At 42.8% G+C, this 15,837-nt stretch overlaps 1 protein-coding gene across 1 annotated transcript in view; it reads left to right on the forward strand.

Moving 5' to 3' along the window:
• NFX1 (nuclear transcription factor, X-box binding 1) overlaps nt 1–15,837 on the forward strand; it is a 1,119,153-nt gene that overhangs the window by 389,068 nt on the left and 714,248 nt on the right. Inside the window, exon 6 of the mRNA XM_078687738.1 lies at nt 1,328–1,399. Coding sequence (XP_078543864.1) covers nt 1,328–1,399 — 72 coding nt within the window. The remainder of the gene's footprint in view (nt 1–1,327; nt 1,400–15,837) is intronic.

Here is a 15,837-nt window from a genome sequence, read left to right on the forward strand (position 1 = left end):
CTAGCGGGCTTGTCATGCCAGTAACGTCTTCCCCAGTCACTCCGCCGCTCCCGCGGGCACACTTCTTACGGCGTGGTCACCAGTGCAAAAAAATGCACATACTCGCCAAAGCCCAGTACCCTAAGGCGCTCTCCTCGCCGCCGGGCCTCCTCCGGCTGTCTACGTCGGCAGCCGCCACACCTGGCCAACAGTACCCGGGGGCGGCAAAGGAACGCGAGCCTAGTCCCCGGGGCACGCAGCAGCGGGGTACAAGCACTAGGCTGTATTGGCAGTAGTCCCAAGTCGAGGGCCAGAATCGGGACCTATCGGAGCAGGCGGGTTCAAGACACTCCCGGGAAATCGTCTTCCCAAGGCCGCACGCACTGTCACGTCGCGTGGGCTGCTTCTGCACTTGAGGCCACGTCTTTTCGGCCTGCCGCGGCTCCGCTGTATGCCTCCGCCGTTCTCAGGGACCCAGAGCCGGCTAAGTGTCGGAAAGTTCGCACCGCAAGACATTGGACTCTGCTGGGCAGGAGATCGGGTTTTGCGTGCCGTAGCTATGGCAGATGCAGGATTAATTAAGGATTTTGATAACCACCAAACGGAGCTCAGGGCTTATGCGGCCATCTTAGTTGCCGGCAAGCTCCGCCCCTATGAAAGGCACTTCTATGCCATGTTAATACTAGATAGTGGGCTGTACAAGTGCTAGTTAACACCATTGTCCATAGAATAGCAGTAACATTTTATTTTCATTTGCCTATAGCTCTCCACCAATCCCTGACTGGTTTTACCCTTTAAAGTTCCCTACTTGACACATATCCAGAGGAGAGCTGACTGGAAGACAAATGAAGGCTTCAGATTGCATCTTTGAAAAAAGTATATCTACCTAACAGAGACCAGTGGAGGGATTGGCCTCCTCTTTTTTCTTCAATCTGTGAAATTGAAAAGCTGCTCCAAGGACTTTTGGTGCTTAACACTTTTTAAACGCATTTTGCCTGCAGCATGACAAGCTGAGAACTGTTTTTTATGTGACAGTTATATATGCACTAATGTAATTGGTTTGCCAATGCTTTTGTCTTAACAGGACAAGCATTTGATGCCAAGAATCTCCATCTGTTAGCAGGAAAACAGTTGCAGCTGCTGCCAGCTCTGTGATAGCAATCTGGGCTGGATCTCTTATGTCTTGCCTTACTATTTTGTATACACATTCTTTTTTTAGGTTATTTACTTCTTTCTGGCATCGTTTATTTTAACATATGTTTGCACACTAGCTCTTCTGCCATTTAAAAGCGGTACCTCAGTATGGTTTTTATTTTGCTATAATACAAATTATTCTTTTGTCTTTTAGATTGTGCCATCCTGGACCTTGTCCGTCATGCCCTGCCTTTATGACAAAAGCCTGTGAATGTGGAAGAACAAGGTGAGACTTTGTCTTTAATTTTAGGACCTATGATGAGAAATGCATAGAATATTAAATTGTTGCAGCAATATGTTGCCCACAATGTACTGCTTTCCAACTAGAATAGTACTACTGAAGCACTACAAAATGCTATTCACAAACCTCCACCTTCACCTTGCCTATCATTTCTATTTGAAAATCCCCACAAATGTAAGTTGTTACTACTTAGTAGGAAATGAGGGAGGGACCAGGAGGGTCCATTAAAAATTTGGCGCACTTATGACAAAATAGGTAAGCTTTAGGGAAGAAGAATGAGGGTTAAAGGGGTGTTGAGGAGGGATTGGCACCCAACCGCAAAAGAGCAAGCCCAGTTACATTTACAAACAGCACTACAAAAGTCACTAAAGCCATAAAAGGACCAAAACAGTAGTGTATTTTTCTAGTTAAAGTACGTTCAGCACCACACATGACCAAACACTGGTACTGCAATACACTCCCATAGAAAATGATGTAGCTAGGGACTCATGTCTTCAATGACGCTCTATGACCTTCTGGTGGAGAATGTACACATGGTGATGGAACGGACAACCTTTCAAAACTTCCCTCAGTGTTTTGCAAGGTTCCTCAGGACCGACCACCAGCAGGTGTGTAAGCTTTGCCTGTCTCCTGACCATGACAACACTGCATGTGATATGGAATAGATGGTGGATGCACCACAAGGGTGGATTGAGGATGTTTACAAAAAGGCCACTAGACCCCAGAGGAAAAATATGCCACAAAAATGAAAAAAAGGGGCGGGACAGCTCACCAGGAAATTATGCAGTGCTTCCACCCCAGAACAAGTGCATAAGTCTATCATTTTCTGTGACGTGAAGTTCCTAAAACACCAGGGACCTGCAAAATTCCTACCACCCAGTGTTACCCCACTTGTCCCAATAAAAGCACTACCCGAAAAGGCCCCACAATGGAATGTGAAGTAATCAGCAAAAGGGGCTGCTCCGGTGTTTGGGCTTGGCAGCCGCTCCGAGAAATCTACAAAGTCCAGACATTTCTAAAAACTAGACATCCGAAGGACTCCAGGGTGGCGTTCTGCGTTTGGATCCCACCACATATTCTTGCCCACAATGGCCTTCAAATCTTAAACTTTGACTAATATCACCCATTTTCCTTACATTTTGGTGGCGTAAACTTCCAGAATGTGCAGGGATCGACAAATTTCAATCACTCCATTTCCCCCAATTTGTCCCAATAAAATCGCTACCCCACTTGTGTAGCTGGACCCAGTGCCACTAACCGGCACTAATGAAACCGGAGCCAATGAGAGTCCCAACACTGGGCTCATGTTGACCCTGGTTAGATACCTGCCTGTCGCGGGCACTATACCCAGCCACACAAGTGGGGCAGCATTTTTATTGGGATAAGTGGAGGAAAAGTGGGTGATAGCATTTTTGTGGGTCCCTCCATGTTCCGGAGGATTATGTCACAAAAATGCATGGAAAATGCATGATTTTATGCAAAGTTTGACATTTTTACGGCATTGTGTGTAAGAAAACTTTGGGGGATCGGGGATCCACACCAACTTTTACTCCTGTGGGTGTCTAGTTTTCAGCAATGTCTGGGTTTGGTAGGTTTCCCTGGGTAGTCACCGAGCCCGGGCCCAAATATCGCACCTACCCCCACTGCCAAATCAGGTAATTTTTTTGACAGGAAATGTTGATGTCTCCACATTGTGTTTGTAGCCCTTTACTGTTATGTAAAGCAAAAAAATCCCTTTCCGAAAGACATGAAAGTGAACAAAGTGAGTGTACAAGTAAATTCTATAAATCAAACTACAATCCGGATCATGTGCCTTAGGTACTTTGAACAAGAAATATAATAAAGATAAGTTACCACAAATTCTTCTTAGAGGCCACTTTTCATTTAAAAATTCCTGTAGTGTGTTACAAGAAAAGCAAGAACTAAAACACATAATAAATTATATATTATTTTATTAAAAAACTTTTATTATTAAAACAAGTTGGTATCAAGTTCTTGAGGTGCAGGATACAGAAAGTCATCTACTTATCACAAAACATTAAATTCATTAGTACTTTGACATCATTTTCTTGATCCACTCCAGAAGAGACAAATAACATATACAAGTTTTAAAAATTACCCAATGTTTTAAAAACATTTCAAAGAAAAACTTTTGATGCAGGGTTTCGGTGAAAGTTTGATATATCTTCACCTTCTTCAGGACTAAATTTTTTCGTTTATCTATGTAATAATAAAAACATTTGTTATAAAACTGTAGATTATAAGAAACGTAATCAAATTGCAACACATTATTCAATACAGCAACTATAAATTCGCCCGTGTCTTACACACACTGGTGACTAACTTCTCAATAATTACATATATCAACATTTTTGAACGACTCTCCAGTGGCAGTGCGTTTATCACATGGTCCATCCGGTATCATGTTTACAATTTACAAGTCCTAAAACTAATAATAAAAAGTAAGAAACCTATCTAATTGTATTATATGGAGACCCTGGAAAAGTCGTCTCCCGCTTTCAATGGCATGGTACCTAGAGACAGAGTACTGTGTTGTCCACCAGTAATGTTCGAATAGTAGGGTTCTAGCGAGAAAAATGTATTTGTTTGCTGTTAAATTCTTATAAGTTCTTTCAAAAAAGTTAGAACAAACATATATTCATTAGGCAAGAATATAGACCCACCTATTGTGGTCGCTTATTGATTTGGAGCACCGCCAGACTTCGTATCATAACATCCAATTTTTGAAGCCGTTATTTAGAATAAAAATTGTCTACAAAAGAAAGGAACAATTATAAATGTTTCCTCAATGAAGGGAATTCTCACCATAGATGAGAGTCGCAGCGACAGCTGTTTTATAAATCTGCTGCCCGCATTCGCCCGTTTATAGTATTCTTTACAATTAGCATTTAAAAAAAATAAATGGATGCATTGTTAGTCTAAATATAAAGGCTGGAAATAGGACTGAAAATAATATTTCTAATGCGTCAACATTTTACCTGGCAATCCAATCGGTATTGCCGATTTCATGCTTCGCTTTTATGTATTGCAATGTCTTGAAGTTGCGGGAAGCAGATTCGGGCAGGTAAGAGACTCTTGAGTACTGCAAAAATGTAATTTCATGAGTTATAAACCCATGTGACCAAAACGTACCTTCATTATGTTATCAGTATTTGGACGTTTTGGGATCTGCATTGTTTATACGTTACTAACTGTCTGATCTATTCTACTGTTACAAGTGTCAGACAACCTAAAGATCCGTAATCTTCATTGCCCAAAATATATTTTATTATGTGTCATCATAAATGATGTATACCTTTATCGTACTAAAGAGAAACACAAAAACCTTAAGTAAGGGCTTAATCCCTATCACAAAATAATACCAGTTTTGAATATTACGAAGGTTTTTATCAAGAAATCTAAAATGTTTCACAATATAGATGAAAAACTATAAGGTTACATTTGTATATTCTTTATCTAAATTAGTCTAATTTGAATCCATAAGTGTCGAGTGTGCTGCAGCTTAGTACTCACGTAACAGAGTTTTGACGGCCTTATGACTCTATCATCCAATTCCGGGTGCATGGAACGAGTCTTGTGATCCAGCACTTACTTATATTCCGTGCTACCGGAAACTACGTAGAACAAAGCAACTATACTGCTGGAATCAAGAGGGACATTTTACAAATTGGCGTGGCCGCCATATTTAAAGTATAGCTGAAAAACAAACTAGGTCGGCCATCTTAAAATGGTAAATATTCACTAGTCGATCTAAATAATATTGTAATCTCCGGACACTAATTTTTATAAACGACCGACTGATATTATCCAATGTAACTTTCTAGACATAATCTTTCTAGCTGTAATCTAAGGAGAGTCTTGAGGCGATCTGCCATGATCATTATAGTCAGGTGAAGTCAAATTACCGAAAAAGGGGCAGCTATCTTAGAATGATGATTTAACATCATGGGTAATACAAAAAAACGCACTGTCCACCTTTTTACCCATATATAGGGGTATATTTAGAGTGTTCTCTTATTTCTGAATATGACAAAGACTATATCCTGTATTGGTACCCAGATTGGCTAGGCTTCCAATTGAGTCTACAGAAATTTTGCCAATATCATCAGCGCCAAAATATCAGTAAAATTTGTCAAAAACACAACGATTTGACAATGAAAATATATGGAGAATATTTTACTGTAATGGGCGCTAGGTCTACCCACACAAGTGAGGTACATTTTTATTGGGGGAATGCTAGGTGATAGGAAGTTTGGCTCCCCGCTGATTCCTGTGCTTTCCATCACAGAAATGTGAGTAAAATGTGTTTTTAAAGTCAAAATGTGAGGTTTGCAAGGGCTGCTGGGTAAGAAAACATGGTAAGAGCCCTACAGGTCACCACACCCTGGATTCCCTGGGAGTCTAATTTTGAAAAATGTGCAGGGTTGCTATGTTTTCGTAGGTGCCAGCTTAACTAGGACCCAAAATTCACAGCTACCCACAATGCAAAAAAGAGTGCGTTTTTAGTGGAAAAATGTGATGTGTCCATGTTGCATTTTGGGCCCCTCACTGTTGAGGGTACTAAGCCAGCCCACACAAGTGAGGTTCCTTTTTAATTGGGAATCATGTGGGAACACAGTATAGTAGAAAATGTGTTATTACCAATTCTCTGCTTTTATGCCTTTCCAAATGTAATCTAGTCTGTAAGAAGACATTTTGAAAAATGCCCTCTGAATCAAATGCTAATATGGGTACCCACAAATTCAGAGATGCACACATAGCTGCTCTTTAACTCAGTATCTGGTGTATATTTCAGAAATACATAGGTTTCCCTCATACCCATTTTTCACTCTTTATATTTTACCATATGAATTGCTGTATAGTCTGTACACACAGAAAAATCGTTACAAGATGCAGCTGAGCGATGGGCCCTGGGTACCTCGTAGCTTGTGGAGGTCATACAAACTCTATATATCCCAGTCAGTAGATGGGTTTAGCAAATTTAACAGTATATTGCTTTTGTATATCAGCCATTATGACAAGAAGTTACAGATAAAAACGTTGTCACAAATGTCTGTTTTTTCCTACTCATTTTCAGTGTTATTTAATTTGAATGGTTAGTTTCTTTGGGTAAACCTTTAGGGATCTACACAAATTACCCCTTGTTGATTTCAGAATTTCGTCTACTTTTCAGAAATCTATAGGTGTGTGGAATCACCCATGGGTTTCACACGTTTCCACCACAAACTGGATGAAGGATGAAAGCACGGAAATTTGAAAAAAATTGATTACCTCTTTAAAAAAAATTCAAAAACTGTGCCAAAAATTGTCTTGTTGATTCAGCTCTGCATGTTCCTGAAAGCTAGGAAGATAATAACTTTAGCACAGCAAATCTTTCTTTTTTATTTTTTTTAGAAAAAAATACTTTTTTTTGTGGAGTACCTTTTCCAAAATTTCCCCCAAAACACAAAATGTTGCTATATTTTATAATTTCCTCAACATTTGTCATGAGATGCACAAGACAGGCTAGAAAGTGGCTAAAACACCATCATAAAAAGGGGTTGTCAGCCTGCCAGGCCTTAAACTCTCCAACTGATCAGACACAAGTACAAGGCTGGCAGCTACAATGAACAAGATAAAAACTCCAGGTCAACTCTGGGTACCTGGATTTATGGTTAACAGCAGGGCTGATTTAAGCACCCACTAATCTGAAAGCATTTGTAAATAGCTCTGCCAGGGCACTTAAAACACAAATATTTCATGATACCTCTTATGTGCTATTAATGCATAGTAAAAATAGAATGAGGTGGGAATTTAATATTTAATTAAAATTTTAGCATTGTAATTTAAGTAATATATTCAGATACATTAACTATGTAATTCAAAATTAAGTTAAAATTGATGTAGCAATTTGTTTTCTTTTGTTTCACATTTAAAATAAATATATATTTTACAATAAGATTTACCAGAAAAGGTAAATGTTGCTTACTCTGTAAGCATCTGTTCGTAGCATGTAGTGCTGTTGATTCACATGCTCTGCATATTGCTCCCTTCTAGTATTGGGCTCGGGCCTTTGCAAGTTCCTTTTTCTCTAAGAAGTCTTTTGAGTAACAATGTATATATTGAATCCTCCCTTAGCTTGCAGTGCCTTTGGGCACAGTTAGATTGTTTTTTGCACTACGGTAAGAGTAGCATGGAGTAGTGAGTAGACACGTGTACTGCAAAACACACCTAAGTAGTAAAAAGTTGAGATTTGAAATCAAAGCCACAAGCTTCAGCAGAGGAGGGTGGGCACTTGTGAAGATAAACATTCTCTGCATAGACTGTAAAGCAGCACCCGTCTACAGGAGGTGGCCACCGTTTGGGTGATGCAGATATCTGAAAAAAGGCCCAGATTGACCAGCGAGGATAGCCACATAGTAGTGTTGGTTGAACATGCTTGGGGATGACCAATTGGCTGTTCAAGATACGTCAGCCAGTGTAATGTCCCTAAGAGGCACCGTTTCTGCCTTCTTGCGTGTAGAGTGTGCCCTTATGATGGCAAGCCTGAAAGCACTTAACTATCTCTCTGGCAAGCCCTGCGTTGGATCCCTGTCTTCTAGGTGCGAGATCACTAGATTGAGTTGCTTGAGGTCTGGATGCCTGATCTGGCTGTGGCTCCTGGTGAGAAGGTTTGGCCTGTTTGAGAGCTTCTTGTGGGAATTGATCCATGTTTCGAGGAGTGCTGAATACCATGACTGTCTGGCCCAGGTGGGGGCTAGGGGGGTGATAGCCTGAGAGTTCCCACTCGTGGACCTGTTGTTATGTCCTGATGAACAAGTCTTCAAGGTCATTGTCCAACCCCCTTAAGGTACTCTGCCATCCGATGAATGCCGGAGGCAGAGTGCCGAAAGCAAATGGTTTGAGCTACCAAGGAGAGGGCAGAAAGTGATTGCAGTCCTGCTTTTGGCTGTAGTTTTGTCCGTCCCGACTACTACTACTTAGCCCCCGATGAATTGAGGGAAGGGTTTAACCTTATCTGCTTAGGCTGTTTCACCCCATTGCTGAGCTCTTTTTTTTAGCTATTTGGTGTAGTTTTGCACATAGGCCACCACACTGGGAAATTAAATGCATTCTATTTTTGGAATGTACCTTGTTTTTTGCTCAAAAGAGATAAAGAAATAGAGGCAGATGTGCATTTTAGTGACATTTCTGCACCCCGTTATAGACAGAAAGATTTTGCTATTCCAAGAATCTTTCTTTCTGATGGATAATTCTAGCCACAGATTCCTCAACTTTAGATTCCCCAGATGCCAGACTTGATCATAATGTTTTCGTAGCAGTGCTTCTGGATGCATGTTTGCTGCTCCACATTGGCATAGTCCCGCCTCAGAAGTGATGGAATTGAATGTAAGCGGCACCCTCTGCACGTTGATGTTGATTCCTTTCTTTCCATGGAGTCAGAGCTCATTTCCCTTTTTCGTAGGTTTGTTTTTTTCAAACTGAATTCCAGTTTGCAAAGGAAAGGTGTCGCCACCTAAAATGACTGGGTGCAGACGATACTGTGATTGCTTTAACCCAATGTCGATGATTAACCTGTATTAGGTGTGCCTCCCATGTTTGGGCTTGTGGCACGACCCTCAATCCATGAGAGGAATGTACCCTCCAGCACCTGAAGGTGATCTGCAACATTGAGGCCAAACATCAAAAGAAAGCACCCAAGTCCCTCTCCCACTCTAAGTTGAGGCCATTGTTCTGCTCTCTATGGTAATCCTGTGATAAGTCCTCTTCGTTGTCATCCTGTATGTCAAAGGTCTAGTCGCGGTGCAAGCACTAGAAAGCAAAGCAAAGCGGGACTCAGCCCCATCCCTTGACTCTCTAAAGTGAAGTTGCAAAGCTGTCCAGCTGCCTCTAAATTTTCCTCCCAATCTCTGTTTAATTTATCAGTCCCACAGTTGATCTTGTTCCACTCCTAATTTCCTGGGCCATCGGCCACGCTGCAGCAGATCGAGGTCTTTAGGAACGCCGTGCTGTGTATTTTTCGCACTCTTCTGCTTTCCTCTGGCGCTCCCTCAGGCATTAAAGATCAGTAGCGTCCTCCACTCAGGTCATTGCCGGTAGATTCATCCTCAGCGATGTTTTAGCCCCTGGAGCCCATCTAGGGTCTGCACCAATTCAGGTGCCAACTTCCATTGTGGCTCTCAGACCTGTGCCCGTCCCTGTTTCCTTGATGCAGGTCTTGATGTTGCCGGCACCAAGGTGAACCCTCTTCCGACTTCATTGTCCCATTCTGAACAAATCTGTCTCGACCCTGGCCAAGGTTGCTCTCTGAGTCCACTCTGAAAAACCCAGATTCGGTACAGTCTGATTCATATCAAACATTTCTTCTGCCATGGAACCGTCCTCAGCTGCTTAGGTCTTACTCGCCACCAGGAGGTGACAGTGTTGTTGATGGGATTGACTTACCCCCACAATATGATGATAGTTTATACATGATTTTGCACAAGGTCAGTGAGCTTGATACTTGCCCTAATACAGAACAGACTCCCCCCTCCCCCCACTTGGGCCACCAATGGAAAAGAGTGATTGTATTCATCTGAAGTGCTCCTTAAGTCCCGCATCTACAAACAACTTATTTTTAAGTAAAAACAAAAATCTTTAATGAAGTCCTACAGCCGGGTTCGAATGTTTCCGAGCACTTGCTACTGTTTAATCAAGGCCTAATTGCTACCTTTATGGGCACTTGATCAAAACCGTGTTCTGGCCCACCAGTGACCAGACCGGTGGTCAGACTCCACAGACTGGCTCCTGGTTGCCCTGACTTCATTACACAGCATCCTAGTACTGGAAGTTTGCTGGTTCATGCTTCCACCAGGCAGGTGAATCCTAATTCGTACCCACAAGCCCACCTTGGCAGGGAGTCTATAAGGATTGAGGTGTTAGGGAAGTTTTTGTTCTCTTTGGCGAGCCTAGCCTTGAGTTTGGGTTATGCATTTTGCCTTTGTGATCTTCCTGGCAGTCCCAGAAAAGTTTAAAGCCTGCTTAACTTAAATAATTCAAGATTTCCAGGAGGCCACAAAATGTGATTTGTGCTGCCTGGATAGTACTGATTTCTTGGCGCTAGCAGTTGGCACTAGTGTGTGCTCCCATCGCCATGCATGGATGTAATCCACAGGAGTTTTCTAGAGCTGTGCAGATATCCCTTAAGGATATGCTTTTTGATAGATCCTACCTTTCAGATGAAAAGGCTGATTTTGCCCTGGCAAACGTTTAGGAAAGTGGTGCCATTGAGTGTTGCTTGGGCCTTTTACCCCTACCAGATAGCTTCCTTATCAATTTCAACCCTTCTGAGGCCACTCCAGATGGCTGACTTATACACAAAGTCAGGACCCCACCATTTCAACAGTCACCCAATCCTTTCGTGGCTGCCAATCATATAGACATCGCACAGGTCGCCAGGGATACCATTCTTCTCGGCCCCCTCCCTGTTGCATCATCACCCAAGCCGCCTCAATTTGCCCTTAGCAGTACATGACCAACCTGTGGGAGGCAGAATCAACTATTTTCTCCAGGGGTGTCTATCTACCACTTCTGACAGATGGGTCAGTCGAACTGGGCTATGACCTTACATTTCTTGCCGACCTGCCGCAGCTTCAACCCATATCAGAAAGGCTTTGAGAGGAGCATCTATCCCTCTTACTTTAGAAGGTGCGACCTCTACTGTCCAAAGGGGCCATTGAGAATGTTACAGATGCAGAAATAGGTACAAGCTATTACCCCTGCTATGTTCGTGTGCCAAAGAAGGATGGAGAACAGCTTCATATTCTTGAACTTCGCCTTCTAAAAGCTTTCCTGAAGGAGAACATATCAATAATGCTTACACTGACCCAAGTTTTAGTTACCCTGGATGCGGGCGACTGGATGGTAGCCTTAGACCTTCAAGATGTGTACTTTCATATGCCTGTCCTGCAGTTCCATAGATGTTAGCTCGGCTTCAAGTTCAGCCAAGTGCATTTTCAATCAGTCCATTTATAATGCACAGGAAATCACCTGTGAAGGTCTCAAGGCGCTAGAGTACCTAATTGCTTGGTGGTCATCTACTCATTCGAACAGAGAGTTCTTAAATCCTTTCCTGAATTGGTAGAGCGAAGAGGTGGTCCACAGGTGCAGAGGCAGGTTGTTCCAAGCTTTGACCGCTAGGTGAGAGAAGGAGCATCCTCCGCTATTGCTTCTGCAGTTCTGGGGAGTGTTTGCGAGGGGGGGCTGGTGGATCGTAGTTGTCTGGTCGGTTAGATAAAGTTATGCATTTGTGGATGTATGTTGGTCCCTTGTTGTGAAGACCTGTGTAGGCGTGGGTCAACATCTTGAACTGGCATCTCTTCTGGAGCGGAAGCCAGTGCAGCTTCTTGAGGTGGGGTGTGATGTGGGTCCATTTGGGGAGATCGAGGATGAGTCTTGCCGTAGAGTTTTGCATTGTCTGTGGTTCATCAGGACGTGGGTGGTGATCCCTACATAGTGTGTTCCCGTAGTCCAGCCTGCTGGTTACTAGGGTCCGTGTGACGGTCCTTCTAGTGTTGATAGAAATCCACCAGAAAATCATGCGGGACATGTGTAGGGGGTGGAAGCAGGCGGATGAGACTATTTCTTCATAGATAGCTTGCTGTCCAGGATGATGCTTAGGAAGCGGGAGTGGTCTGTTGGGGCAGGGGAAGGGCGGAGTTTAGCAGGCCACCATGCGTTGTTGTTACCAGAGATAAGCACTTAAATCTTGCCCATGTTGAGTTTGAGACAGTCGGTGACATTCACCATACATCTGTTGAAGGTGGCCTCTGGAGCTGGAGGGGTCTTCTGACAGCGAGAGGATGAGCTGGCTCTCGTCGGCGTAGAAGAACATTTTGAGTCCATGTGATCTGATGGAATTGGCCAGAGGAGGTCATATACATGTTGAAGAGGGTGGGGCTGAGGAATGATCCTTGAGGGACGCCACAGATGATCTTTTAAGGTTTCAAGGTAAACAATGGAAGACTTTCTATTTGAGGACGTCTCCCTGGAGTCGATGTGATGGAGTCTGATGAGCAAGATGTGGTGGGAGACTGTATTGAAGGCGGCTGACCGGTCCAGGAGGATGAGGCGTGCCATTTTGCAATGGTCCAGGGGGGCCCTGATGTCAGTGGCTGCATTCAGGGGGGTCTCAGTGCTGTGATCGGCTCGGAATCTTGATTGAGAGGGGGTCTAGGAGGTTGTTGTTTTCCAGGTGTTAGGTTAGTTGCTGGCTGATTGCTTTCTCAAAAACCTTTCCAGGAAAGGGGAGCAGGGAAATGGGCGGTTAGTTCTTTGGTTCTGCTGGGTTTGGAGATGGTTTCTTTAGGAGGAGTCTCACTTCCGCATGTTTCTAGTCCTCACGGAAGGAGGCAGAGGGGATGGAGGCATTTAGGACTTTCTTGTGCTTTTTGCAAATTGTCTTGCTCCCAAGGTGGAAGATGTGTTGGGGCAGGAGTCCGTGGGGGTACCCAAGTACAAGGAGTTCATGATGTAAAGTAGCAATCTAGTGCGGGGACACACTGTTCTGAGTGTAGCCAGGCGCTCTAGAAATGGCTTTATTATTATTATTATTTAATAGTGGCTTGAGAGGTGAGAGGGTCCAAATAGGTGAGCAGTTGTTTGGTGTTTGTGTTAGTGTGCGTATGCAGGCAGATGCTGTCGGCAGTGGGGTGTGGGGTTTGAAGTTTTCTTAGATGGCTAAGATCTCGTCATGGAAGAAGTCCTCCAGGGTGTCGCACAGTTCTTGGGAGGGGGTGATGTAGCTCTTGGTGGGTGTGGGGTTGCATAACTCCTTCACGATGTTGAAGAGCTACTTGCTGCGGTGTTGTGTAGTTCCTATATTCCCAATAGGCTCTGATCATTGGAATAATATATCCTATAGATGTGACTTCGATTCAAGCATAAAGTATGATATTGGCAATGCTAACTGAATGAATCATAAAAATTACATTTATGAAATGGCTCTAAATACAGAAAAAAAAAGGTCGAGACCATCCCATAGCAGAATATATAAACTGTTTTGCTTGTGGATAAGGCCAATATTGTTTCTAGGAAGTATTCAAAGAATTCTTGTTCTCTAAGAATAGTCCTACTTTAAGCAGATTACTTTGTGCCAAAGTTAATTTTTTGGAAAAAATTCAAATCAAATTGTAGAAAAATAGAGTTCCAAAGTTAGACGTTTTTTTTTTTGAAAAACGAAGGTCGAAATCAAAGTTGATACAACGCAGTGTGCTAATTTCAGAAGTTATTCTCGGTGTCAGGAGAAAACATTAAATCTTCCAATTTGGCAAAGAAATAGTCTACCACAGTAGGTGAAAGTTGAACTACTTCATTAGGTAGATCAATCGTACACAGATGAGAAGCATCGCCGTCAGCGTCAGTTGCATTAGCAATGTTCGCAGTAGATGGTACCTGTGTGCCTGTTGGTCCACGTATCTCAGCTGGAATTGCCGGTGAGACTTCAATGAATGCCGACATCGGGATAGGTAGCCGCTGGGGACAACACAATGCATCAGCCGTTACCGAACCAAGCAAAGCGTCAACATCCGTTGGCAGTGCTGATGGAAGTGTTAGACAGATATCCAACACACATTCCTCTCCACAAAGCAGGCATCGTAGAACAGTTAAGTTGCAATTTTGCTAGATTGGTCTGAACAATAGGGACCACGTGGTGTTCGGATCTCTCAAATGAGCCAAGCCAAGAATCTGTGTTATGCGTTCACGATACTACATTGCCAGAAGAGTGTTCTCGATGGTAATCTGGGTATCGCTGGTGACTGGACTTCCCATGTCGGAGCAGAAGGAACAAAAATAGTATCCCTGCTACGAGTCCCAAAATGAGAGGCAGGCCGCCGATCAGAGTGTACGAAGTTTGGAAAAATGCCTAGGACTGCTTCAAAGGATGCTAACAGTTCCAAAAAAATCGTCTTAAATACATGTACAATACCACTGGTATCAGACATGTTTAAGATACGACCTAACATTTCTGTGAAATGTATGGGGCAGTTTGTTGATAATAAGGCATGTATCTCTGCAGAGGACCTTGCAACTTGCAGATCATATGTCTCTCTGGACGAGGTCAGTGGCACAGTTTTTTGTAAAAGAATGGCTTTCATTTTGCTTAAAGTATCAATTCGTATAGAGGAGATGTTCAGTGAAGGCCATAGCGGCGACTCCCCGTCTGTCTTAGTTTTAGGAAACAATACTTGCATACAGCAAGTGACCCTGGCTGACACACTAACGAGATAGGCTATTCCTGGCATCATTTCATAACAGCTGTGATCATTCAACATTATGTAGCTCCCATTGGATAGCTGCCTAAAGATTGGATCTATCACTGCTGCCGGAGAACCCTGCAGTTGGCATGATAAATTGGTCGAAGAACCATCGCAGGCTCCATGTAAATTAATACCTTGACATAGAAGTGTACCGGTCAGTGTGGTTTTGCAATTTTTACCACTAAGAAATACCTCCTTTTCCCCACTCCAACATTTGTGTGTGTGTATGGTAAATCCCAGGTCGACTTTATGTATTCTTTACCCAACCTTTCATACAGGCCTGCTGGTATGTGTGTTAAGCAATACTGAAACTGGAAAATCGTCACTGGTATTGTGATGGTGCCATGTATTATCCATTCAACAGCTGGTTTCTCAGAAACGGTTAATGGTAAGCTTTCCAGTTTTTCTATGCTCTGCACTGTCTAGTCTGCTCCCCTCTGTGCCAAAGAGATTTGTTTATCTGTAAGGTTAAATCCAGTAAACAATGACGTGATGTTGATTAGACTTCAAGGCACATAGCCTGAATGAAGGTTTTGTAACGTCCAGCCTAGCAGCTTTATAGAACGCAATTGAGACTGTCCATGTTGTAACATGAGCAAGTCTTGTTCCATTATGTCTATAGCAGAGGATACAATGCTGTCCAAAGAATACATTCTGGATGACAGAGTTGTTAACCCATTGTCAACTACAGAGAGAGCTTGCTCTAAATTAATACGATCAATTTCTCGTATTCGTTCTGCAGTTTCCATTTGCGTGACTTTCCATGCTTCATTATAAGCAGCAAAAATACCGGCGTATATGAAATGTTTATGACATTGTTTGCGAGGTCCTAGTAAGAATTCTCTCAAATCAATGCCATCTTTAAGTAAAGATAAGTGTTGTTTTATATCTCGGAGTTCGGATTTTTGTAGCCACTCAAGGCACAGTTTTCCTACACTGTAAGTTATTATCCCTGGATGTTGTCTGGATATATCTTGAATCTGGCCTGGTAATTGTAAACCCTTGTGTCTTGTTCAGGAATCTATCTTGACAGTTATTCGTGTCTGTGGCCCAGATTAACCATTTTTTCCAATCAGGATCAGTTCTGTTTTGTTGTAAAATATATTTCACGTCTACCTCCTCATC

The sequence above is a fragment of the Lissotriton helveticus genome, chromosome 4_1, assembly GCF_964261635.1.
Source record: "Lissotriton helveticus chromosome 4_1, aLisHel1.1, whole genome shotgun sequence".
Lineage (NCBI taxonomy): Eukaryota > Metazoa > Chordata > Amphibia > Caudata > Salamandridae > Lissotriton > Lissotriton helveticus.